Consider the following 27,343-nt stretch of genomic DNA (forward strand, 5'->3'; position numbering starts at 1 on the left):
TTTTGAGTTGATGTTATATACATTGTTAGGGTAAAGATTTTTTACACTAACAAACATAGATAAATGACACATGGATAAAAAGTGAATTTAAAATTTTAATAGTAATAATGTGACATTCATTTAAATTTACTTGTATAACAAAATCTTTATACAGACAATAAAAAAAATTAATCCCAAATTTCTTAGCCTAAAACGGGTCACTACAGAGCAGGAGATTAACAAACAAGTAGATCATTGGTCCAATGGCGCCACTAACTCCATCTCAGGGCGCTCGTTGAAGGATCAAATTTCCTTACGTGCAATGTGCATCAAACACGAGAAACTCTTGGCTTTTTAAATCTAGAAAGAGTTCCATAGTGCACCTATCTGGGATTTTAACGCTCAATTGGATCTATTCCATTCTCTCATAGTATAAGAGATTAAGACTCCACTTAGGGTTGTAGCGTTTTTGGTAAATAAAAGAAAAAAAAATATTTTTGAGTGCTAAAAGTACATTTAAGAAATTTACTGAATATTATCCCATAAAATTAGAAATGAAATTTTTTATATTAAAAGTGTTTTTAGCAAAAGTTCAAACTTGATGTTTTCAGAATGACTTGTGTTATTTAAAAATAAAATATTAAATTTAATCATTTTATCCTATATTGCGAGTTAAATAAAGAGATAAATATATTTTAAAAAGTTTAAATAACATATTATTTAATAATATATATTTAATAATATATTTAAAAATACTTAAATAATTAATATCGCAAAAACGATTCCCATCAAGAGTAGTCGTAAAATACTAAAATGTTGCCGTCCAGTAGCAGTAGTAGATTAAAGATATCGACTAGATTCCCTTATTAATCCCACATCCACATTCCCACGTCTACCTGCACCAATTTTTCAACGTTCGGAGAGTGAGTCAGCTTCAACGTGTCATTCTCATGTTAATCCCACGTTTCGCCACTTCCCTTCTGATCTTCTTTTATCCTCTTTAGTCTTTACCCTTTTTTTCACTCTCCAGTTAGTCAATGTCACTTCCCAAATCTCTCTTTTCAGTTCAGTTCAATCCAATTCAGCTGGTTAAAGATATCGGGTCGGGGCGTCAGGCCGGGGTCACAGGGGATTAGTCGAACCCCGTAAGGATTGACCCGAACACCCCCAAATTGACAAAAAAAAAAAATAATAAAAAGAGATATCGACTAGATTCCCTTATTAATCCCACATCCACATTCCCACGTCTACCTGCACCAAGTTTTCAACGTTCGGAGAGTGAGTCAGCTTCAACGTGTCATTCTCATGTTAATCCCACGTTTCGCCACTTCCCTTCTGATCTTCTTTTATCCTCTTTAGTCTTTACCCTTTTTTTCACTCTCCAGTTAGTCAATGTCACTTCCCAAATCTCTCTTTTCAGTTCAGTTCAATCCAATTCAGTTGGAAGCTTCTTCTTCAGCACTACAGTAAGCAACAGTTCTCTCCCCACTTGACTCTCTACAACTGCTGACGTATATATACATTCTTTTTTGCCTTTTTTTTAAATTTTGTGTTTTGTTGATGAGCCAACAACATGCATGTTTAATAGCTCATTTCTGCTATGATTTGTGTTTGTATATATTTGGTTGTAAAGGGTCCTTGATGAAGTTGTGGTTGTGGGATTTTATTAAACTTTCTCTAGGATTATATTGTGTTTTTCCTGGCTTCTTGTTAGATTAACATGTCTGAGATTATCCAAAGGTCTAACGTAGATAAGTTTTTACACCTAAAAGGTAAGAAGCTTGGGCAGAAATTTAGGGACTTGACATTGAAATTTATTTGAAGTCAGAGAGGGTAAAACGAGGAATTTTTGAAGTTTTTTTTTAATCTTCTTCTTCTTCTTCATCTTCTTCTTCTTCTTTATTCGGTTTTTTTTGGGGGGAAGGGGGGGGGGTTTAAATCCCATCTCCACCACCTGTTGGTGTTGAAAATTTAAATTATTCATTTATTTGTTTATTTATTTTTGCTCTTGCCTGTCAAGAGGATAAACATGTATTAGTGGCAAAATTTTCACTTTGTAATTTTTCAATGCTGTTTGACAAGACGGAACCTGACAAAACTGCCTGAACATCTGGGGTTATTGTTGCTGTTCAAGGGATACATAGGAGTCCAAAGAAATGAAAAATGAATAAGCAACTTAAGATTTTCATGTTAGTATTTACATATTTATTTTAAGGCATAAGAGAGAGAATTGTGAAAATTTCAAACCGTTAGTACCTTTGTGTTATAAATGAATTATTCTGATTTTTCAATGTAGAAATTCAATTTGATTCTTTTGTGTAAGGGACAGGGTACTGAGGCCAAAGTATTATTTTCTCAATGCATCCTTCTACACTTGACAGATCTATTTTCGGCCGAGTGATGATTTTTGTGGTTATAAAAAATCAATATCCTTCGCCAAAGGACAATGCTTGTACTCAATTATAATAACATTTTGGGATAAAAAATATTGTTGGAGGCTGCAAACCTGTAGCACTTCACTGAAAGGGAGCATTTGAAGAAATTATAAGTGATAGGATTATAAAATTGTAAGGTACTTTTGATGGATACTTCAATATATGGAGGAAGTAAGCAAATTTAGCCAGAAAATTTTGAGTAGCATGATAGCTCCTTTGAATGAACGTGGTAAAGTAGAATGTTTACACTTCTATGTAAACTCAAAGAGGATTAAAAACCTGTGTCGGAAAGATGATTTTTTAATCTCACATAGACCTTAATATAACATACATATTCTTGGAAATGGATGGTGATTGAAGAAAATTTTTTTAAATTTTAAATTGATCATTTTGTACTTGTATAGATTAGCCGTTAGCCAAGCCAAAGATAAATTTTTAAAAAGAAAGATGAGAAAGGAAAGTCAAAGGTGCAATGGCATTAACTATTGGGAACCGAGGTTAGAAGCTGTGAAGATATCATTGCTTGTGCGATTGTGATGCTTTCACCCATTAATAGGACCAAAAAATAAAGAAAGCAATCTTTGAAAATTGGTTGCATCATGTGAATTTGTGCTGATATGGTATTAAGTTACAATTAAGACAGACATAAACTTGTAGTTTATGCATTTATCCTATAGAGATTGCTGTTATAGCTTAACTTTTACTTCTAATCGCTTGAGTATATCATGATCCCATTGATGTTTCTCCGTTCCCCTTTCATGGTTGTAAGTCATTTCTTGGTTTCTGCATTTTTTAATGACAGTGTTGCTTTGTTATCTCTGATTGTGTACCTTGTGGTTTTTGAGCTTTTACTTTGGTAATTGAATGCTCAATCTTTACTTGCTGGCACCCAATTTGTTGTATACAATACTGCTCGAAAGATAAAAGAGCTACCTATGCTCTGAATATGTTATGGTTAACTTTGTTTTAATGCAGATGATGTACAACTACTACAGCAAGTGCATTAGATTTGGAGCATAGCGTTAGATCTAATGGCATTGTTACTTGACCTCACACGTACAACATTTGTTTTGGTGACAAAGCCTTTGTCACTGGCTAAACTATTTTGTCTATTTTGTTTGAGAAGCATTTGCATAGTAATCCAGACTTGGATTGAGCTGTTGAGAGCTGGTATCAATTTCCAATTGAAAATCCTTTGGAGTGTCACAATTTGGGCAATTGCTATTTTGTCAATTCCAGTGCGAGCTTTGACTGCACTGCAAAAGGAAAAACTGGTGAGTTTAATATTTTCAATTTTATTTGTTTCAAGCATCTATAATATGTAAGACTTGGTTCAACTGTCAGCTATAGGGTTCTTCCTATCTTTAAGTATTTAGTAAAGGTTAGAAAATTTGATAGGCTTCTTGTTTGGTCATCCAATGTTTAGTATTCTCTAGTTTTACATTATCGTAAAATTTTGAGCAGAACATAAAATCCATGCTAAGCCCCCAGGACGTCTAGTGGCCTTATAACAGAAAAAGGAAACAAAACTGAAGACAAAATTGGTCTAAGGTCGGTTTTAAGTTAAATAAATTCAGCAATATATCCTAATTCCAGGAAGGAACATAGTTTTGACATATCTTCATTTACTTGGTCTTTACCTTCCTCCTTCCTTGCCACTCCCCTAAAATTTCCTCTTTTGAATGCTGGTCTACTGCTACATTACTAATCATCTCTGACTCTTTAACCTCATAGGGTCTTCTTTATATTGAAGAATTCCTGACATCTGCTGGTAAAGGTGTCAAGGAATGTCAACTTAATGGATAATCTTTCAGTCAATGAATTAAAATATCTACAGCTCGCTCAGTCTACTTGTGTTATATACCTGAATGCAGTGGATTATGGAAAGAGTTAAGAAGGTAGTCAAAAGATGAAATTATTTATGGACAGTAAACTTTCATGTATGAATCATTTTCCTTAGTACCAAATCTTCAAAATTTTTTACAGCATGCTTTCAGTTTGTATTCACAATTCGCTTTTATTTCTGAGTAAAATCATTTGAAGGAGAATCAAAGTTTCTCCCTTCACTTGCTTGTTTGAATATGCTTCATTTTACCTTTCACTTGAGAAATGCAGTTCTAGATTTGCTATCCATTTGATAGCTTTTGTCCAATACTGTAAAGAATGAATCATCTCAAAACCTTATTCATGGATTAGAAAATCTGTAATCTTCGCATGTAGTGTTAAGTCATTTCAATGGAACCAGATATTGCCCTTAGAACTTCTGCCACTTGACATTGATTATACCAGTAATCTTCTTAGTCTTTAGCATGAAGCTATATCAAATCAGTTTGTCAGTGTGCATTTGGACAGTATGAAGTTAATGTGGTTGTCTGAGCATGAAGAAACTCATGCATGAGATTCTGCCTTGTTACACTTATCAAAGAACTAAAAGACGTGAGAAGCTGATGGAGGACAAATTGAGTAAGGCAACTTCTGCAAAAGAGTATCAATCAGTCGCAACAGTCAAATTTTACACATTCAGTGTCAGGATTTGCATCTGCTCTTGTGTGAGTTGTTAGGATGGCATGGATAGGACTATATGTGTTGTCTCCTTTTAACTCAGTCACTGGCTTACAGCGTGTTTGCCAAAGTATTAGATGCAACCATGTGAGGTAAAACCAGTTCTAGGGTGTGACAGAAAAATTTAAGTAGCTTGGAAGCAGTATGCCCCAATTGTTGTTTGGCAATTGTCTAGTCCTGTTCTCTAACACCCCACATCTGATTCATTCTGCCACTGATCTTTTAATGATTTCATATCATTAACTCATACTTTTGGATAATTGGTGTTGAAGTATTCACTTGTTATTTAGTAGAGGGAGAAGTGGAAAAGAAAGAGAAACATCAAGCTATAGTCAGACCAATATTTGAGGAGCAAGATCTAGTTGGATTTGTCTAATAAGCTGTTATGCAGTCTGTGTATTCTGGTGAATACTTATAAGGTTGATCAGATGGACCTGGCATCCTTAAAAGCACATTTCTTAAATGGGAATATCAATTTTCAGAATGACAGTTCTACTTCCCTTTCTCACTGAGTTTTCTTTCCAGTGGTTGTGCTTATTGGTTTTTTAGGACAGCTTTAATCTAATTAATACATCCTTGTTTAACTGATACCTAAGCATTAAAACATCAGTTATTATTATTATTATTATTTTGTTGCTTTCATGGATGGATGGATGGCATGTGCGACTCTTAGATTTTCTTGGGCAGCTAGAGTTGTGCCTTGTCAGATGAGTAGCTGGTGGTAGCGAAACAGTAAGCACTTTTACTGATTTTTTATATTGTGGAAGCCAAGAGTTAAGCAAAGGCTGTTTGTTATGGGTACGAGACATCTCTTGACTCCTTTCTTTCTCTCATTATAGCTTTCCTTGCCATTTTCAAGTACTATCTTCTGTTTCTTATTTTTCAATAGCAGGAGTTTACTCTTATTCCCACAGGCACTAGTTACATCCATCCCTGCAGCAAGTGCAATTTTTAACCTAACATGTATAAGAATGCATCAGTTGTCCGATTCTACATTCTAAGATCATTATATATTTTGTCTGTGGAGTTATGTGGAGGCTCTTTTATGTCAAGTGGCAGACTTCTATGCTGGGGACTGGGAATAAAAGAGGAAGCCAACTAGTGAAACTAGAGCTCCACAATATTGCAGTTTAAAAAGTACAATGAAATGGAAACCTATAACTTCTGATTTAGAAGTATTGGATAATTTGAGTATATAAACTACTGTAGAGATTAAGTAGAATAGAAATCAATCGTGAAGATTTGTTTGGCATTAGTGTTTAGTCCCTCTTTTCCCATTTTTTACACCAGAATAGCAACAAGAACTTGCGTAAATGCTATATGTTGTTCTATAATAATCTTGCTTAAAAACTGGAAAGCTTTTGGAAGTTAAGAATTGTCGAAATTGCAATCCATTTGGATGATGCCTTCTCTTCATCTACCTTTCATCCACTTGTCCTTGAAGAATTCATGATCTCTGGATCAGCTTAGTTTTGATATCTAGGTCATAAAAGCCATCAGTTTTTCAAACACCTAGTTAGTCAAAAAAACATTGTTAAACATCATCGACACCTAGACACTGTTCTAGAGAGTCTTGTTGAGCCAAAGTTGGATAGATAGTCATAATTCCAGCAGGAAAAAACCTAGCAGTCAATTTTAAGACACTGTCAAGTTAGGACCTGCATGAGGATTCCACCAACTTCATTTGTAGGTGCCATTGCCTCTGGTCAGTCACAAATAGGTTTTTTTTTTTCCCTTTCCCATCTCTCTCTCTCTCTCTCTCTCTCTCTCTCTCTCTCTCTATCTCTCTCTTTGCATTGCATTTACCTACCTACCTCTGTTATGTGTCTATCTGTCTGTCTGTCTATTTTTCCCCTCTCTCACACGTTCATCCACAAGTATTTAAGCCCTGGCAGACAATTTGCAGATTTCTGAACAAAACTACTGCTGCTTTCCAATTGTCATGCTTGACGAAAGCTCTTTAGGTCTAAATTCTCAATTTGTCAAACTCCACATTACTTATAAAGCATAAACTAGAGGAATTTAAAGAGAGCCAGCTGCTTCATATTATAGAGTACCAGCTTTCTGTTGGTGCTTTGCTCCCAACGTCTCCTCCAATTTCTCCTCACAGACCTTTCTTGCACTCTCTGTACCTCTATTTCCAACACTTTGTCTGTCTCTCTCATTCAAACTCACATTCTTAGTTGATTAATGCGTATGAGGAAAAATGGAAAGCTGGATAGCAGCTAGAATGACCATCTACTGATGTTTTACACCTGCCAATGCTTTTTGTTCATTAGTATTGCCTATCTTGATAAGAAGTATAACCATTTCCAATTGCATGTGTTGTTATCGTAGTATTCTCTGTTACTGATGTGAGAACAGCATAATGTAGCTGGAGATACGCATACAGGATTTGCAAATTGAGTTGGAGAACATGATTTGGCATACAAAGAAACTTGAGGAACAATTGCAGTTGGCCATTAAAGAACGTCGGCTGATGGAGGCCCTCTTAGCAGAAGTTGAAGATGAACATGCTGAGGCAATCTCCAAAATGGAGCTACTAGAGGGTGAGGTAAATTGTTGATCTTTGTGTGAGTTCAAAATTTGATGCCATGTGCAGTTTGCTGCAAGTTATGCATATTTGGAAAAATCATATACGATCTTGCATGCTTTTGAGAATATTTACATACTGAACTATGACTTAGAAAAATCTTTCTTGTGATATTTTTTTAGGTGGTTGGCTGATGTATGTAAGAGATCCTTGAGATGAAAATGACCTTTGATCACAATCACCATAGAAATGCATTACAAATTTATTAACACTTGCCTTTGTCTATCTTACAGACTTGTGCGTATTCACTTTCTAGCCAGCTTTTTGATAGATGAGTATTTAAATAAGAACTATAAATTCTGTACATCTTGGGTTCTTATGATGACATTTCATTTGTTATATTTGATAATCAAGTGCAGGCATTGCTAAGAGAGTTTTGAAAGTATCCACTTACAACACAGTTTACAAAATGATCCTAACGAGGGCAACAGAGTTTATTGCATGGCTGACAGACTCATGAGCATAGTACAATAAGCCTATGAAAAGGAATTAATATGTGCATTTTTTTTATATGTGCATATTAGTTTCCTCTTAACAACCGAAAAAGGCAGAAGTACGCAAGAAATGTTAATTTTCCCAACAGAGATAAAAACTTTGATAGTGAACTTTGGAAATTTAACTGAATTATGATCATTAATTCCATGTTTGTAAAACTGTGAAAGGAAGGTCTTGCTGTACCAGAAAATAATTGCAATTAGATTCTTGAACCTTTGCTTCCCTGCTGCTAACCCAATAAGCTGCTGTATCATACTTAGGAGGAAAAGGTAATCTAAAAATATGTCCAAAAATGCCCTGTTAACCGGACAAGATCAGACTTACTGCCTCCCTCCTTTGTTCAACCTATTAAAGTAGGACCACAATCAGACACAGTAAACTAGGGTTGAACAATTGGTTAGTATGATACATATGATCAGACTAGGCCTAGACGTTTGTACTAGATGCATAAATGTGTCTCATTCATATCTCTTTTTGAAGAATATTGTGTTACCGGCCAATCAATTGTAGAAGCTAGAAGAGTATTAACTTTTTGGCATTTCAAAGTTGACTAGATGAGCGTGAGTAGGTTTTCTCCAACAACTTAAGAATTATGTGCTATTCCCTTTATACAGAGTTTAAATGAGTGTCCATAGATTAATATTAATTTATGGTATGACCATATGAGAGTTTGACTAAGTTTCTCCTGTTAAAATTTAGTAAACAAGTCCAATGATGCTTGTGAAAGTAATTCCATATTTTTCCAAATTGGGATCCATATTTATTTGCTTCTTTTTCAAATTGTGATCCAAATTGTGAAAGTAATTCCATTTTGGGATCCATATTTATTTGCTCCAAATTGGGAAAATTGTCACAAAAACTTTCCAAGTGTACCACATTGTGCAAGTTTTTGATATAGTGATAAGCTGTAAGCCGAGATCTAGGCCAACCAAACCAAGACAGGCCTCAGACCCTGATCAGTTGCTTCATAAAATAGTTTTGATAAAAATACGTAACACTTTGCTGAATGACATTTACAAATTGCACTGGATGATGGATTGCTCTTGTTATTACAAGCAGCTGAAGGATTTGGAGGCTGAAAATAATCAGTTAAAGGAAGTCCAGGGTAAAGCATTTTGGTGCAGCAGAAGTAAAGATGAAGGTCAGATTAGCCAAACTGTCAAGAATGCACTTAAGTTTTGGATTCCGTTGTTGAGATCCCATTACAAGGGAAATGGTGTCAAAGGTGACAATATGAGATGCAAGGATAAGTGGAAGGATGGAAAAGGAAGTAAATCTGAAATGTCTGCTGCAAGCGAAGTTCTGTCAGAAGCTTGTGGGCTTATCCATCCATCTTTTGAAGACACAATGACTCCGAATTTCAGTATGGACAATGTTCTAGAACAAAGGAAGCATGAAGCTCTTGCTCGCAGCTCTTTCAGTGCAGTATGGTCACTTTTGGTTGGAATGATTGTGTGGGAAGCCAGAGAACCGTGCATGCCTCTTGTGCTTGCTCTTTTTGTTGTCGTCATGATGTCTCTTATGTGTGTGCTCCGGTTCTTCTCCACAATTAAGAACAAACATGCAGTTGTTGCAGCAGCTCTCTTAAGCCTCAATTGTTTTATGCTGGGCATGGTGACATGCCCGACGCTACCAGTATTTGCTGATGCTTTAGCTCCTTTTGTCTTTCATGCCTCACAAAAGATGGTAACCTGGTTTCTTGCTTTTCTGACTTAGGCTTTGTGGGTCTGATGTGCTGTGTATGCATATGGAATCTGGATAGTCATTTTGCACGTAGGTAGACTGTTCTGGGCTTAATTGCTCTTGGAGCAGTCTTTTGTCTGTGTACATAGTGTCTCTTGACAGGTTACTTGCAAGGGTTCCTAGAGCTTCTGCCTGAATGAAATTGTTACATGAAAATGCTGCATGTAAAGTTCCGTTAGACTATGCTGATTTTAACATTTCAGTTTGCTTTCACTCTGGTTTAGAGGAAAGAATTAACTAGCAAAATGCTGATAGATTTTCCATTAGGGCATTTTTTTTATAATCATTTTCATTCAAGAACATATCATGATTTGAAGTAATTATTTTTATTTTCTATTCTGAGGTAAAAATCTTCTTCTATACTTGTCTTCAGGACTTTAACAAGTTTTTTAGGGCAGAGATTAATTTGAACCTTTGTTGAAAATCAGTCTTCTGAGGGATTATTGCCGGGATGCTTTATAATTATAAAGTGCTAGGGGGAGGCAATTTCCGGGATTTTATTGTCGGGACGCTTTATAATTTATAAAGTGCTAGGTGGAGGTAGCTTCCCAAGCTGGCCACACTGAAAATTGGCTCTGCAGTTTTCTAATCAACAAAGGACATAAAGGGGGAAGGATGGGTTGAGTGGATTGGAAGAGGAAGTGTAAGCGAGAGAGAAATTGGCTCTGCAGTTTTCTAATCAACAAAGGACATAAAGGGGGAAGGATGGGTTGAGTGAATTGGAGGAGGAAGTGTAAGTGAGAGTTATCGAGTTTGAACCTTCTCACTTGCATTAAAAATGAAAACACAGAGATAAAAAAAAACTATCAGGTGTAAGTTATGCATAGCAATTAGCCTATTTGTACTTAATTTCCACACGCTACAATCATTTCCGAAGGTGTTTCTCATCAATAAGAAACTAATAACGAGTGGAGTTTTCTGGTCCAAAATCGTTTCAAACATAAGTAATAAATAGTTAGTAAATTCAATAACAAGTGATCCTCCAAATCATAAAAGTGTATTATTGTACTCTCTAGAAGCATTTCCGAAGGTGTTTCCCCATCAATAAGGGACTAATGGTGAGTGGAGTTTTCTAACACAAAATTGTTTCAAACACAAGTAATAAATAGTTAGTAAATTCAACAAGAAGTAATCCCCCAGATTGGATAAGTAAATTATTATATTTTCTAGATTTTTTAATGAATGGAAGTAATATTATTCTTTCTCTTAAAGCACATCTTCTAGCTCGTATACGGAGAGCTCTAAGAAACTCTCCCTAACTATTGGATCAAAGCCCAACATTTCTGTAAGTGATTACTATACTATAGTAGAATAAGTACTTCATATTTGTAAATGAGTCATTAACTGCCCAAGTTCATTGTTTTGCGTGGAGCTATAGGAATGTTAACTTGTTTCTCATGCCATTGATGAATGATAAATTTTAGTTCCTTTGGTTAAAAAACATCACCCTGTGACGGAGGGGATTTGGCATTGGCATTGACATTTACCAATCTAAGAACATAAAGTCGATGTTTTTACTTGATACTCAAGTGTATCATGGTTCTTTTTTGTTTTTCCCCTATCATTGTTTTTATGGTCTTCTCATATTATTACATCAAGAGATTTCTTTGTCAACTTTGTTTTAGTCTACTTGATTTTTCTTTTAGGGTAGGTATTGTATCTTGTTTCAGACTTGTAATGAAGAGATACGAGTATCCACTTTTGTATGTGAAAGGTGAATGGCATGAGAAAATGATGCAGAAAAAGAAGGATCCAAGAGACGATGGAAAATGATTCAAATTATCTTAAGTAATTTTTAAACTTGATTTTACATTGAATATTCACTTAAAAATTCAAAAGAATGATCAACAATATTGTTGTTATTGCCACTATATGGATTGTGGATTAGGGAGAGTGAGGAATAGAGGTGTCAATGGGTTAGGTTTCGGACCGGAATTAAAAATTTCAAATCCGATACCCGATGGGTCTTGAGCTTAGAGTTTCGGAACCGGGTCTGACGGGTCCCGGTCAGATCTGAATCTACTCGGAGAAAATGTCTGAATTTAAACATTTCAAAATTAAATCCAAAACCAATCACAAATCTAATCTCCAAACTTAAACAAATCAAATTACAAAACTAAATCACAATAATTTGCAATAGTTAATCCAAAACTAACCCCAAATCAATTTACAAAGTCATTACTAAATTGTTAATTTGATAAAAAAGTGTATTTAAAAATATTTATATTTTATAATTATTAATATATTATTCGGGTACGGATCAGATGCGGGTCGGAATCCTACATTCTATATCCGACTCGTTTTTTGTTAGAGTAAACGGTTATGGTTTGGACCCGGATATCAAAATTATTTTTCAATCCAAACTTTAAAAAAATTATCGGATCCGAGCTAGGTGTGAATCCAAACCCAACTCATTGACACCCCAAGTGAGGAAGGAGGCGCGATGGAGGAATTTTGACTGCACAAGACGGGGACGGGAGAGGGCTTCCTTGTTTCAAACGGTTCCCTTGCCATCCCTCTTACTAAAGAGGATCACTTGAGTTTGTAGCTTTTGGCTTTCTCATTTCCATTGTACGAAGGATTCTTAGCACTTTACCCCTCTCCCTCGCCCTCCTCTCCTGCAAATATTTCATGCTAATGCTATTACCTATTTCTCTCTTAACTTTATTTTTTTAGTTACTTTACTTCCAACATTAACTGTCAACTATAAAATAATTTGTTAATTCAAATGAAAAAAGCATGTTTAACTCTTAAAATTATTATCACTTTATCCGAGTAACAAATAATGAATTTATCAGTTTATCCTTGTTGTTAATTTTTTGGCATTCCCCACTGTTAAATGAATTATCCGAAAACACATAGCTTAAAAGACATATGTACCAAATATGTACATATATACAATATTATTTCCTGTTCCAAATTAAAATGCGTCATTGTTTTCTTTTTCATCGATCTTCCACAGAAAAATCAGGTTCCACAGGCTTCTGTAATGTGCTAACAAAGTTCAATTCAGTACCATTTCTCCTGCTTCCATTTCTTCTTGGTGCTAACGTTGTTGCATACCTGACAAACCTCGAAGCCCTCGGAGGATACGAACGGCACCTCTGAGCATTAGAAGTTTCCAGGGGAGAAAGTGTGTCATCACCATCACCATTCTCGTGATCATCAAGCTTTTCCCTAGCCTTAAGTACAGCAGCTTCTTTTCGCCTTTTATATCGAAACCAAGCTGCCTGAATAAAGCAAGCAGCCCAAGTCCTCCACTGGTGGGAATGGAACCTGAAAGTATGCCTGAGTTGCTTACTATGAAGTTTACGAAACTGGGATGCTACAAACTTCACATCTTCAGATACAAGTGCAAATGCTTCAACTTCTGTGATGGCTGTCACAGTTCGCGTGGACGATGGGAGAATGATACTGGGACGCGGATCTAGAGCCCAAGTGAGGAGCTCTTCACCGCAGAAATCGCTGGGTGTCAGGCGGCAGGAGTTGAAGAATCCAGTGCGGCCTCCACCTGTGGTGTAGGAATCTAAGTGGCCTCTGATGATGAAAAGCATTTCGTTTACAGGGTCACCCTCGCGTACTAGGCATATTCCAGGAGTGCATAGAACTGGTTTTAGCCTTTCGCAGATTGCATCTAGAGTGCATTCATCCATTTGATCAAAGATTGGGACCTGTTTCAGGGTAATAGCCCGCAGAGCTTGAATGTTGATTGTAGAAATTAAGAAAGAATGATGTTCAAGAAAAGAGAATTATCCACCTTATCTTGTCAGGACTTGCACCAATCGAGAATTGCATTATTCTAAGATGCAGAATTACATTTACTGCACTTTTTAGGCACATCACACGGAATTTTTTTCTTTTTTAAGCAAGGAAGTAGTGGGACTTAAGAAGGGGAAAAATGACGAGGGGATTTGAATCTTAGACTTCTAAGTTCTGGTACCTCAATTTTAGCCACAAAACCATGACTTTCTCGACAAAATGTTTTGTTGACTAGTCGTTAAACATAAGATTAGTGACATATTTTACGGATTTTTGTACATAAAGAGATTCATATAAGATGCGTATGGCTAGAAGAAAACAATTTCATTTGAGTATCTTCAGTAAGTTTGACTTCAGTTTTCAAACATTGAATGATCAATTGCAACTTAAACTTCATTCTAAATCACAGATATAGGTTCGAGGTTCCAATATTTGGCAGAATCTGTATCAAGGTGTTGCAATTAAAGATTGAGACGATTTCTTTTTTTTTTTTCTTTTTTTACTGGATTTTTTTAAGCCTGTGCCCCCAATGCACATACTCATATTTGTGTCCAATTGAAAAAACTAACAGTTGGATTTTCCAATTTAATACCTCTTTTAAGAAAAACTATAAACTTTGGTTCCGTGCAGGAAAAATTAATTTTTTTAAAACAAAAGATCAAATATTTGTGTGAGGAGTGCCAGTTAAGCGGGGATGGTAGTTTTTTGAAATAGTGAAAGAGCGAAATTAAATTTTTTTAAAAAAAAATGTGTATCTACGCTTGAAAGAGTTAAGGAGTTGAAGTATCTACATTTGAAAGAGTAAAAGAGTAGTAGAGATTAAATTATGGATAATTTTTTTTATATACTGTCATTGTATACTAACCTATTTAGATCATGTCATATGATATGAATTCAAATTTAAAATTCAAATCATATGCATGTGATATACATCCATAACTGTCAGTGTAAAAAAATTACTATACTGTCAATGTATAAAAAGTTAATCCTTAAATTATAGTAAAAGAGTGTAATTTAACTAGCGGACATACAAAAGTTCTTAATAAATATCAAAGCTGTATCTCGAAAAATGGAATGAGGAGAAAGGGAACACAAACTCACCCGGCGAACAAGATCAAGACATAAATGGCGTTTAATGTCTCGTCTAAGATCCAAAGGGAGGCCTTTGAGGATAGCTTCTTCTTTGACTCCCCTAGTTGTAACCCAATTGTACAAATCATACTTGCGGACTTTCTCCTTCAATTCATGGGGTAACTGTCGATGGTGCATCCATTGTTCTGTATCTGTCCTCCTAACCCTCCACTCTTCTAGCCGTAGGGTATGCGATTGCAGATATGTCTATAGTTTGATCAGAAAAATAAGACAATATTAGGATCTTCCAAAGCTTATTGAAACATGACACTTCGAAAAGGATCAATACTCGAGGTCTGCGACAATATTCAATAAGGGACTTTTTGTTATGGACCATGGTCTACATGAACTATCTAGCACGAATTATTGTCCATACAAGTGAGGTACACTTGAAACTTTTTTGTTGAGATGTAGTCTGTATAAACTAGTTTGCGTTAGCTACAACATGCACGTGACGTAAACTTACTTGCATATTTCCTATTAGCAAAGCAAAAAGCACCAATCCTACTATAGCAATGACAATTGCAAAATCAATTTCTCCAAGATATGTACTTGTAAAGAGATTCTGGCCAACGGAGCTGCAGAAAAGAAAGCATAAGGGAGGGAAGAAAACATTAGCCATGAAAAAAAAATCGAAGCAGATACTATTAATGAGGAAGAAAAGGTTGAAATGGAGTAGATTTTCTTTTCAGATGCTAGTTACCTCAGGCCCCTTAAACCCCACCAGAGACAGTAGGAGAACTTGTTCAGAAACTCGGATGATGCAACTTTTAAGGTCAATGCATCAGCATAAATCCCAAACTGGAAAAAGTCTCCATCAGGAGAACATAGTTGAGAGATATTGCTTGATTTGAACCAATCCATCCTGTCTGAATCATACATTCTATGACAGTCGAAGAAACGGTACTCGCATTGTGGTTGTTGATGATCACAGACTTTTTTCCAGCACTGCTCTTGTCGCTCAACCGCTAAAAGATACCAGCAGGAACCAAGAACCTTTACCCCAAAAAAAGAAAATCATCTTTATTTTGACAATCAATTAGTAAAACACTAGTTCTTGACTTTACGAATTGAAAAATTCTGCTGACAATAAAAGTATATACTCACGTGACTTGCCAGCATATAGAGCAGGAGATTATAGGCTGCACCAGCCCATGCAGCGCCAACTACAACTCCAGCAGTCTTAATTATTTGAGATGAGAGCGGAAATATTAAAAACAACCTCAGGAGGAACTGCATAACGATAGTTGACCGTAGCAAATTTTTAGTACTCGTCTTGTTTGAACCCCTAAGACCTGGGATCAATGCCCAAATCAAGACCTGGAAAATCAAATTTGATCAAAACATTGCCTTCAGATTCTCTAAAGGTTAAATTTTATATGGCCATACTTAAAAGTTTGTTAATGTGTAATATTGACCATGACACATGGAATGAGACAATTAGAGAATTACAGAACTTTATTTACAGCTAGCAAAGTGCAAATACGTATACCTGTGGAAGGGGCAGGGCAGCCAATAAGTCAGGCCAGAATTCTTTGCGCAGATACCTTGATGCAACCTTTGATGAATCAATAACTAGCTCTCCTCTCCCGAATACTCGAGAAGATGGCGCAACATAAGCTGTTCTAAATCGAACGAGTATCTGAACAACGTAGAATACATCCACAACAGATCTGATGACTGTAAGAACTATCTCAAATGAACGACTTGAAACCATGCACATCTCCTCCTTAACAATTGGCATATAGAAAAACAGCGGGTCAATGAAAAGGGAAATAAGACTTGCAATCAAGAATATTTTGTTCCACAGGGTTACGAATGATCCTCGAGGATCTAATATCTTCCTCTGCACTGCCTCATAGTCCTCAGAGAATACTCTTAAGAGCTTTTTCTTCTGAAGTGGCTTCCTAGCTGTTGCTCTTGTCGCAAACTTTTGAATACATGGCATCTTTGTTTCTGTTTCAAAGGTAAATTTTACAGTATTGCAAGTCTTAGGTGGTGCAAGCTCTACAGTTTCAAGATCATCCTGAAATCTGAAAAATTTAGAATTCAAACTGAATTAGGCAGTGAAAGTTTGAATAGACATTACTGATACTTTCATATATTAATATATGGTCCAAGCGTACCTTACAGATTTTTCTCCAGCATAGTCCATTGTTCTCAAAGAGATGTTCTGATTACAAGGTAGATCACTCTGTTCTCAAGAATAACATGCCGACAACAGAAGTCAAGACTTTGGATAGTGGTATATGAAATTTAATCATTATTCTGATAGAACTTCAGAGCAAAACATTTCTTTAAAACATGCAACACAAGCAAAATTTCAGCAAACAGAAAACAGAAAAAATGAAAAATTATTGTAGGCATGCACAGGATTAATTGTTATGATAAAGTTGGGGAAATGAGAACTCACACTTTATTGCAGATGTAAACCAATGTTGATCAAACCCTTAATATCTGCTCCATATCATGAAGTTGGAGAATCCCAGATTAGGTAGCTAATATTTTCTTCTAATCTTCTCACTTTATGGGGTCTTTTCCATACGTATATATGCAAGTAATATGATATTTGGGCATAAATTTGTCATTAGAGAACAAAACCCTGAATCTTACTTGCTGATAAAATACACGTCTTCTAAGCTTTCTCATCTTGATCTCTAACATGGTATCTGAAGACTGAAATGTTCCCATCCTCTGGGAATCTTCGAAAAATGATTAACGTTTTAGCTTAATTAAACGTAAAACCATGTAAAGGAATAAAGACAAGAAGATTTGGAATGTTCTGAATCATTGGTACAAGTACTTGCTTCCTATGTGCCATCAACTGATTTTTCTAGTCCAAATTGACTTGTTTTTTTTGTCAAATTGTCCCAAATTTTCAAAATCAGCATTTAAAAAAACACTTGCCAATGTTCAAAATTGCACAAACTTACAGTGCTGGGGCTTGTGTATTATGCTTCCAGAATTTGATTATATGATCAGAAAAAGTCAACTGCTAAAGTATTTTGGTTATATATACTTCTTGACGGATGTTAAGTTTCCTCCAACCTTACTATTACTCTAAGTTGTATCTCTTTCTATAGGAAAATGTTGCTTGTAGTTTTTTCCACTTCGTGGATTGGAAAGACGTGCAAGACACAGAATTGAATTTCAGTGGAAGGTAATAACAAAATAGGAGCAATTCCCTTTGAGATTGACGTTTTGGCAATTTTTATATGTTTGACTAATATCAGTCCTTGTGCACGACCTCTAATTGAACGGTATGCTGTAACAATTAAAAGATTTGGAGCAGATGCCTTCATACTTTGTCACAATTGTACGTGGCTGTTGTACCTTTTTTTTTTTCCAAATTTGCGTATTTATATGGTATTAGACTCGGATGTAAATCTGGCATATATCGCCAAGTTCTTATATGTAACAAAATTATATTAGCATACACCAAGTTACGTAATAAATATTACACAATTACACAATTACATCCAAATTCTACATCCAAACTACATGCCTCGTGTTCAAACTTTAATGCGTCCCATTTTAGGTCTTTTATTTTCTTTCTATAAATTTAAAACCTTTTTCAAACTACTTTATTTTATTATTTAAAAAGCAGGGTGCGACACAACCCAACAACATAACTGGTGGCTTTTATTATAAAAGAATATGTTAGTTGCATAGTTTGATTTATTACTGAGATACAGCTTTCTTATTATATAACTTTATTTGTTGTTTTGTTGAAAAAAATGGTGATTAAAAGAGAACTTGTTGATATAGAAGTTTGATTAAAGATTTTTTATCTTGAATTGCAATTAGACATCAGGATTAGATAATCAAATGTTAGGGGAAAAAATATGTAATCTACTGCACTATACTCATAAAAGAGAAATTTCGTATATGTATATGTCCAACCCCTAACCGAAAATCCTAGCTTCGTCGCTCCCTGTGCTCTCAACGCTCAATTTACCACCAATCTTGCCTTTGTATACACAAACCTGTAAACTTTTTAACAAATTAAAATTGGAATGCATGTTATATAAGAAAATATGTAGACTATGATGATTATACAAATAATAACAGCAAGGAGTATTGTTGATGACCATATAGTGATATTATTACCAAAAAAAAAAAATTGTGCTTTTAATTAAATTCTAAGCATTAAGTGAACCAGATGAACAAAAAAAAAATTTCTTTAACAAGCAGTTCAACAAGCAGATGAACAAAAAAAAATTTCTTTTTTATTCTTTAATTTATTATGTAACTTGGATGACTTTAAAAGTTTAAAAATAGAAAAAGAAAATTCAGTATGAATCGGTTCAAAATTTTGGTTTTTTATCGATTTTGACCAGTGCGACTGGTTCTTGATTGATTTGACTCGTTCAATTGATTTTTTAGGTTTATGTCATGAACTAAAGATGTAATGATTTGAGGATTAGTTAATGGCAGTTATGGAACACTTAGTTACAAATTTGCCACTTGTAATAGTTGTATTAGTCCTTAGATACCATGTTAGTGAAGGAAAGGGTCAGGAAAGTTGTAACAGAATTCATTAATCTCTCTCTTTCTCCTAAATGGCAATAATAGCTCTCTCCCAATTCATCTTCAGAATCTTGTCTTCTTCACATTTCCTGTTCTTTTGCTCTCTCAATCCTTCTACTTTCCTCCATTTTCATTTCTTTACAATTTTAACATTAATTCAGGACATTTTGGTAATCAGGTCAAGCTAATTCTAGGATCTAGAAATTCTTGATAAAAACTCTACAATGGCAGATGGAACAAGGTTTAAATAGTTAGAGGAACAAATCAAGAAACGGGATAGAAAATTTCAAGAATCCTTGGAAAATCTATAGCAGTAATAGAGTCAATTTCAACTTCAAATGGAAGCTAAATTGCTGGAGCAAAACAAGAAGATGGATTCCAGACTGGAGTCAATGGTAGGGAAATTGGAAGAACTGGAATATAAATTTGATTCCAATATAGACTCTCTTATGACTGGTATGAAAACTCAACTAAAGATGTTGAATAAGAATGAGGCTCAAGAAGATTAGATGATAATAAACAAAGTGCCCTTGTTACTAACTCCCAACTTACATAACCAGATAACATGCAAGAAGGAGTTAGTGATAGGGGGAATTAATAAAGAGAAGTTTGGAAGAATCAATATTCCCTATCAACCCAGGGTTGAATTGAGGTATTTTTCTGGAAATAATCTAAAGGAATGGTTAAGAAAATGCAATAAATACTTCACAATTTATCAGATTCCTAAGTTGATGAGAAAAGATTCCATGAAAGCCTTCCTTGAAGGCAAGGTAGAAGTCTAGTTTCAAGGGTCTTCAAGAGGAAAGGTTAGGTGGGCAAGATTTTTGTGACTTACTGATTAGAAGGTTTGGGGATAAGGGCCTCCATGACGAAGTGGACGAATTCAATGAATTACAACAACAGGGAATAGTAGAGGAGCTCAGGAGAGATTTGAAGAACTGAAAACATTAATGTTGAAAAAGGATCCAAGATATCTAAACAATATTTCATCTCTAGTTTTGTAAGTGGTTTAATAAAGGAGATCATGTGACGACCCCACTTCTCCCAAGGGCGAACCCCAGGGTATCAGCGGGCCGCCTGCCTGGCTCGCGCCAGGACTCAAAACTTAAAACAATAAAAGCTAGGTAAACCAAAAGAGTTCTATATACAATATATACAATTCCAAAAGAGTTCTAATTACATCCTCCAAAATAGATATTCAGATTACTACATCACCATATGCTAATCACCAAGTATATAAAGTAGACCCGATAAAAGGGTTTTATACAGGCCACCAAAACAAGAAGAAACGACTTAAACGTCCAACTAAGACATGCACACTTAACTATACTCGTGTATGTGCCAAAGAGTTCCCCGCGTCGGACCCTGCTAAGGAAAACAAAGGAAAAGGGGTAAGCTATATGCTTAGTAAGTAAACAGGGATAAAAACGTAAATTACACATAAATACGAACAATTATGCCACAAAATGTCAAAACAAAAGTACAAAATAACAACACAAATGAAGGATACAGGTTGGCTCCAAAGCCAAATCGTATGCCACGTGTGATCTCCTGTCGACACTCCGTCGATCACAAATAATGGTCCGTAGAACTCCACTTGTGTAGACACCAAATTTTTGAGGTATTTTGTTTACTATTATTTTTATTTTGATTATTTTATTTACTTTTAGTCTTTTATTTTAAGTCATTTTTATCATTTAGTTAAACTTTAATCGTTTAATCATTTAATATTTATTTTGTTTGTTTCGATTCTAGTTTTTTTTTTGAAGAAAAAAAAGAAAAGAAAAAAAAGGAAAAGTCAATCAAAGCAACAAGAATAAGACACATTAGCCTGCTTTGAGGTTTGAAATCTTGGCCTTTCAAATTAGGTTTAGCCTTTAGAGGTGCCTTTAAAATAAAAGGAGCAGCAAGCCAAGAAGGGGACAGGGGAGGAAACGGAGAGGTTTTGAGGGAAAAGCAGAAAAACAAAGAGAGGACAAGAAAGCCGGGAAGGAAAAAAGGATCGAAAATTTTTAGGGGAGCAAGCAACCAGAAATCTGGAAAATCAGAGGAGAAAGGGCTTCGAAAGGAACCAGAAAAACCGAGAGCTTGGAGAGAAGCAAAAGGAAGGAAAAAGAGGATTTCGGCTACGGGGAAGATTTGAACGAAAACGGAAGGAAAAAACCTAAAAACGGGGAGAGGATTTCAGCTGGAACGATCGAAAAGGAGAGAAATTTCCAATCACTACCGCCTTTGCCTGCAAGAGCATTTCAGTCGACTTCAGCTGTGGGACGGCGAGCTCCGCCTCTGGAGCCCTCAATCTGGCACCACCTCCACCTTCATCATCAGTCCACCATGACCACGCCGACAACCGCCAAGTTGTCTCTGCCTCTCGCGACAAAATCATCAAGCTGTGGAACAGGATGCTGATGGGCCTACCGATTGGGTTTCTTGTGTTCGGTTTAGCCCCAACAATCTGCAGCCGACAATTATTTCTGGGTCGTGGGATCGAACCGTGAAGATTTGGAATTTGAGTAATTGTAAGACGAAGGAAGGGCAAGAAAAACAGAGCAACCGGAATCTGTCGCCACCGGAATTGTTCAACCCCACCTGCGAATTTTCATAGAGGAAAAAGAGCACTGTGAGCTTCCCTTTTCCTTTGAACTCTATTTTCCTTCAATCATGGGCTTTAGAAGCTCTCAGAGCATGGCTGCCGTGACTTTGTTCATTATGATTTTACTGCTGTTTGTTTACAGTTTGTAGAATATACATGCTCCATGTGACGATTGAACTGATTTTCTTGTGCTCCTAACAATTTTTGGGCGAATCACAACCTGATTTGAGTAAGGGAATCGTTGAAATTCTCATGCCCGTTTACTGTTTGATAAAATGTCCAAACGAAATTCCAAACCAAAATGATCAACCTTGTGCGTTTTCTGTACGCGTTCAAGAGGAAATCTGGCCAGTCCAAAGCTGGCCAGAAACTGTGTATTCGTTAGTTGGGGAGGGGGAGAAGAGCCAAGGAATTTTGGGAGTCGTTTGTTTTTTTGTTGCCCGTTGTATCTTGAAATGGCGTGAAATATATTTGCCATGTAAGGCTGTTGAATCATGAAGTATCAGAGGCTACCAAGATTTTTTTTTTCCCCCTCTTAGTCATACTGAAGAAGAAAGCCTCTGTCGGGCGTGCATGACTAAATTTCGAAAAACTACACTTTAACCCCTCTAATTGCCCTTTTGTTCACCGTGGCCCCAAAAATCTGGAAAAATCGAATTCATTTTGCCCTTTTGAGCTTAATCTTCTGTTTTGCCTATTTTATGTGATTTTTGGATAAATTAGTTCTGGGATTTAGATCATAATTGTGGATTGATTATTTTAGTTGATTTGCTAATCTTGTTGGGTTTAGTTTGGATTTAGGTTGTGGGCAATAATATTTGTTTGGATTTGTAAAAGTGGATTTAATTTGTTTTGTTTGGGTTTCTGGCCTGGGCTTGGGAGGTAAAGCCCACTCTTTTGGTTGGGTTTGTTTGATTGATAAGTAGAAGCCAGCCCATATGTAGACTCTGGGTTTTGCGGCAGGCTGAAGGGATCTTTGGCCCAAAAATAGACAAAAGTTGGCCCAGTGGCCTTGTCTCTTAAGAGACCAGAAACAAAATTGCAAATCAGCCCCTGCATTTTTCCTTAACTATACTGTGGCCCTGGAATCTTTCCATTTCTTTCAATTGGGTCCCTAACTTAATTGCAAATAGGTCCCTAAACTTTATTTTCTTTAATTTTGACCCCAAAGTTTTGGTAATTTTTGCAATCAAGTCCTTTCTTCTTTTACCCTTTTTAAATATGGGTTGTTTACATGATTTAATTGATTCAATTTCATGTTCATTTTTATCTTTTATGATTATTTGTTAATTAAAGTGATGCCTTGACCTTTTTTTTTTATTTTGGAGGGTAAATAAGTAATTTCACCCTATTAGGGTCCCGACTCAAGGGAGGTACATTCTACCCCTTATTTTCTAATTTATTTGATTCTATGTGCATTATATGACTTTATGTGTTTAATTGCATGCCCTTTTTGAATGTTTGTTTATCCAATTTCTTTATTTTCTTTATTTGTTTAAATTTTGAGTATTTATTTCATTTTCCTCTCAATTTCAATGATTTGGAAGGCACTCGAATGCCAAAATTGTAATAGTTAGGGATTTAATTGTTTTATTTCATTTCCCCTTTTAGATTGTAGTAGGCCTTCCCCCCTAAAAATGTAATAGTTAGGGCCTTAATTGCCTTGTGTGTTTTGCATGCTTAGGTGCTATGTGTTCAATCGCTTTCCCTAGGTTTTTTCATCTAGATAAGCATGCTTATGTGCTATGTGTTACGTGAAAATACGTGCCTTGCATGTCTACTTGCTTTTATTTATATTTGCTTATATAGGTGAATGTACGTCACCGTGGCTAGTCCAATGCTAGTCATGGTTGTCTCCTCGAGCTCTCGCAAGTCCAATGCTTGTGAAAAAGCGTTAGTGAAGGGCTAGTCCAATGCTAGACCAATTAGGGCCGTCCCCGCGCTAGCACATACTTGCATGCCTTCATTACATCTTCATTCATTCTTTCCTTTTAGTTTTTGCATTTTTGCATGACCCTTCACTCCCTTTCCCTTACACGTTTAGGATTACATTTTCATTTAGATTAGCTCATTTGCTTGTGTAGGTTAGGTAGTCACCCTTCGGGTAAGGGAAACGAGCGAGTATGGCTACACATAGCCTTAGCACGCTAGTTTTCCCTTCTAACCAAAAGGAAAAGCAAAAGTCACGATTTAGGGTCTCCCCGTACCCGTCTTGCTTGCATTCCTCTAGGGTTCATGCATTTCATTTATCCACTATCATTTTGCACTCTTACTTCATATTCTATCCCTTTTTCCACATTTTCACTTCACAACTCTTATTTTTGCCCATTTTCACTCTACCAACTCGCACTTTATATACTATCACTTGCACACATGCACTTTATGTTATCACACATACATTTTCACATTATCACCTTATATACCTCACATTGCACACTCATTTGCACACTCCCACTTATACACCATTATTTTTTATTACTTTTTTCACTTCACACAAGCTCATGTTTTCACATTACATACATTCATTCCACTCCTTCTTACGTCATTAGCATTACTCGTGACCTCTTGGAGGGCTCATCCTTGGCTATCACGACTTATGTGATTTAGTCCAATCAAACCTCTAAGAGATATTTGTCCCATTCGATTCATCATTAGATCTAGGTTTTGCATTCATATAGTTCATCCAAATGCAATAAATTTTTAGGTTAAAAATAAGAAAATCCTTGACTAAATCGCGCAACTAGCCTTGGCTAGGTTGAGAGGGTGCCTTGGACTTCGTCCTTGCCTTCCCTCTCTTCAAATGTGACTCCCGAACCTTTTTCTTTGATTTACGTAGACTTGGAGTCGTTTAAAAAGGGTTTTCTCCTATTTTTCTTTAAAATTCATTTTTAGGTGACTTGGTACACCTTAACTCTATACCAAGTGGCGACTCCATTTTTCATTCAATAAACCCTTTTTAAACTGTATTTTGGGTCAAATCGTCGCATTTTCATGTCCCATTTAGACCCACTTTCTTTGTAAATCAAAAATCATTTTTCAAATCAAAAATTCACTTTTTTTAATTTAATTTATTTATTTTCTTGTAAAAATGGGGCGCGACAACTTGTACTCCCCTCGTACACATTACGTACACACCTTACCACCCTTTCTGGCCAGTCACCTCACAAACTTGCTCGAGCGAACGAAATTGAGCTTGGTTCACAAGCTCGGGTCACAAACTTGGTTCACATACTCGGTGAACCGGATTCACAAACTTGGTGACCTCAGAACTAGGTTGGACTGACTTCGACCAAGCCCTGACTGGCTCGAATAGTCCATCTAGGTCTTGAGATCGGGCCCCAAACTCACGAACTTCACAAAATCACCCAAAAGTCACCCCGAGTTACAAGCTCAAGGGGTTAGTTCCAAAATAGTTCATATACATATGCCATGTACAAATATGTGTGCAGATTAGGGTTTAGGTCGAGTGCGATAAAGTACACCCTCACCTAGGTACCCTTTTATACATATCAAAACACATCAGCAAGTAACACGTAAGAATGGCCTGAATACTTACTCAAAGAACCAAGATAGCAAAAGTACGAAAATAGCGTCACGAAGGTTAGCTAGTAGTAGGCCCCACTGGCTCCGCCTAACTCACCACCGTCTGAAATAGAAGATTGCATCACATTATATCACAAACGGCTACTAACAAGCCTAAAACAAGCAAAACAGCAAAATTGGCACATGCAAGTGCGGAAACGGCAAACGAAAACGTAAATGGCCGGCAACGGGAACGGCAGATTTGGCACCTAGAACCGTTTTGATCAAATTTCAGGCTATGGTTATCGGATCAAAGTGCATGAGGCACCGTTGCCAAGCTAAGAAGAAGGGATACAACTTTCATAAAGGTACCTCAAGCCAGATCTCAATGGAACTAGGCCAAAAATGTGCAAAACAGTTCCAGCCATTTCATTTCGGGTTACCAAATAGGCCCTGTTTGAAAGACCATAACTCACGACTCAGAAATCAGAATCAAGAAATTCCAGAGGCGTTAGAAATATTATTTATAAGGCTATAACTTTTGTGTTTTGACCAAAAGCTGAATGGGTATGGAGCATAGGGAAAAAGAGGGTCAAAGTTCCTGTCAGAACTGTCCAAATTCGAAAGCAGTTCTGACAACTGATCTTGTTTTGGTCATACCTGAAGCTACGGAACTCGGATTTGGACGTACTTTATACCGTTTCAAAACTAAGACCAATATCTACATTTCTTATGAAGACCTAAACACCCAGTTCGCACGTTATCAAAGTGAACTGAACATGGTCAGAGGCAAAATCAAGAAACGTAGCAAAATCCTGAGTTTAAAACAGAAGTGGAGGTTTTGGCCATAACTCAGGATCTACTGATCGGATTGGGCTGGAATGTTTCAAACACAACAAGGACTTAATGGACTACAACTTTCATGTTTTGGGCAATCCCTGAATCTATACGTAACATCAAGAAAAATGAAGCCAAAGTTCAGATGCTGAACTGCCCTGGTTTCCAGTTTTTGCCGGTTTTGCGCGCCGCAACCGTACAATCCGCTTCTATGAGTAACATGCAAGTTTGCTGGCCAAATACACATGAAATACACACTCTTAAACCAGCTCCTAACTCCATTCTCAGAATCTGAAATTACACCATACAATTCTACAAAACTAACCTCATGTTATCTACACCTTCTAATCCAACTTCATATGCGCCCATTCACTTAAACTAACCATTAGTGTATCACACCCTAACCAAGTTAACCCTAACCAAGCAAATACTTCTTACTTTAGCCTAGGGTTTCTTAGCCCAAATCAGTTTCTACCACCCACTCACCAAACAAATGAAATAAATCATCAAACACAACCATTACAAGTTCAATAACACAAGATTAAGGCTAACCAACATGTTTAGCATGAAACCCTAATTAAGGCTCCTATGGCCGAATCATCAAGGCCCAAATTTAACCAAATTACTCCATAAAAACAAGTGATAAGCACAAGTGAAACCATAATCAATCACAACTAACAACTATTATCATCATTTCCACCATTTCAAGTATCACAAACCATACTTAGCTTTGCATAGGAACTTTCTTACCTCAAGATGAAGGTTGTATGATGACTAATGAACTCAACCCAACTCCAAGATGGATTCTTTATGCTTCAAGATGAAGATCTATAGCAGAAATTTGATTGAACTTTGCAAAATTTCCCTTGGTTTTTCTTCTTCTCCCTCACGGCTTTCTCTCTCTCTCACTCTCTTGGTTTGTTTTGTTTTGTCCAACTAATGACTTAGTTGTGAGAACCCGTAATTTTCTCATTTTCTAGGTTTTATTATCTTTCATGGCTTGTTTTCTGCATTTTCGTGATTAGAAAAATTTCTAGATAATTTTTGTGAGTAAATAGGATTTTTAGATGATTTTTCTAATATCGAATAGTTTTTGAGAAATTAAGAGCGTATACCGGATGTGGAACCCACTAGGGCGAAAAGTTCAGAAAAATTCGGCCAGTT

At 36.2% G+C, this 27,343-nt stretch overlaps 2 protein-coding genes across 5 annotated transcripts; one reads left to right on the forward strand and one right to left on the reverse strand.

Moving 5' to 3' along the window:
* Positions 1-1,298: 1,298 nt before the first annotated feature.
* On the forward strand, positions 1,299-9,985 carry LOC113779182. Of its 4 annotated transcripts, none has more exons than XM_027324677.1 (4): positions 1,299-1,445; positions 3,541-3,688; positions 7,351-7,530; positions 9,124-9,985. In XM_027324677.1, the coding sequence occupies exons 1-4, from the start codon at positions 1,372-1,374 to the stop codon at positions 9,778-9,780; spliced, it is 1,059 nt and encodes a 352-aa protein (XP_027180478.1). In that variant the 5' UTR covers positions 1,299-1,371; the 3' UTR covers positions 9,781-9,985. The 4 variants fall into 4 exon arrangements, with proteins under 4 accessions (XP_027180478.1, XP_027180474.1, XP_027180477.1 ...); XM_027324673.1 differs by having other exon boundaries at positions 1,368-1,445; positions 3,390-3,688; XM_027324676.1 differs by having other exon boundaries at positions 1,368-1,445; positions 3,390-3,688; positions 7,369-7,530.
* Positions 9,986-12,752: 2,767 nt separating this feature from the next.
* Positions 12,753-17,388, reverse strand: LOC113780321 (protein CNGC15b-like). Its single transcript, XM_027326129.1, has 8 exons — positions 17,311-17,388; positions 16,824-16,891; positions 16,190-16,730; positions 15,805-16,017; positions 15,401-15,693; positions 15,164-15,275; positions 14,668-14,904; positions 12,753-13,478 (listed from the first exon to the last, which is right to left on the reverse strand). Exons 1-8 carry the CDS (start codon positions 17,386-17,388, stop codon positions 12,753-12,755), a joined length of 2,268 nt encoding a protein of 755 aa, XP_027181930.1.
* Between the last annotated feature and the right edge of the window lie 9,955 nt (positions 17,389-27,343).

Source organism: Coffea eugenioides, chromosome 8 (assembly GCF_003713205.1).
Source record: "Coffea eugenioides isolate CCC68of chromosome 8, Ceug_1.0, whole genome shotgun sequence".
Classification (NCBI taxonomy): Eukaryota; Viridiplantae; Streptophyta; class Magnoliopsida; order Gentianales; family Rubiaceae; genus Coffea; species Coffea eugenioides.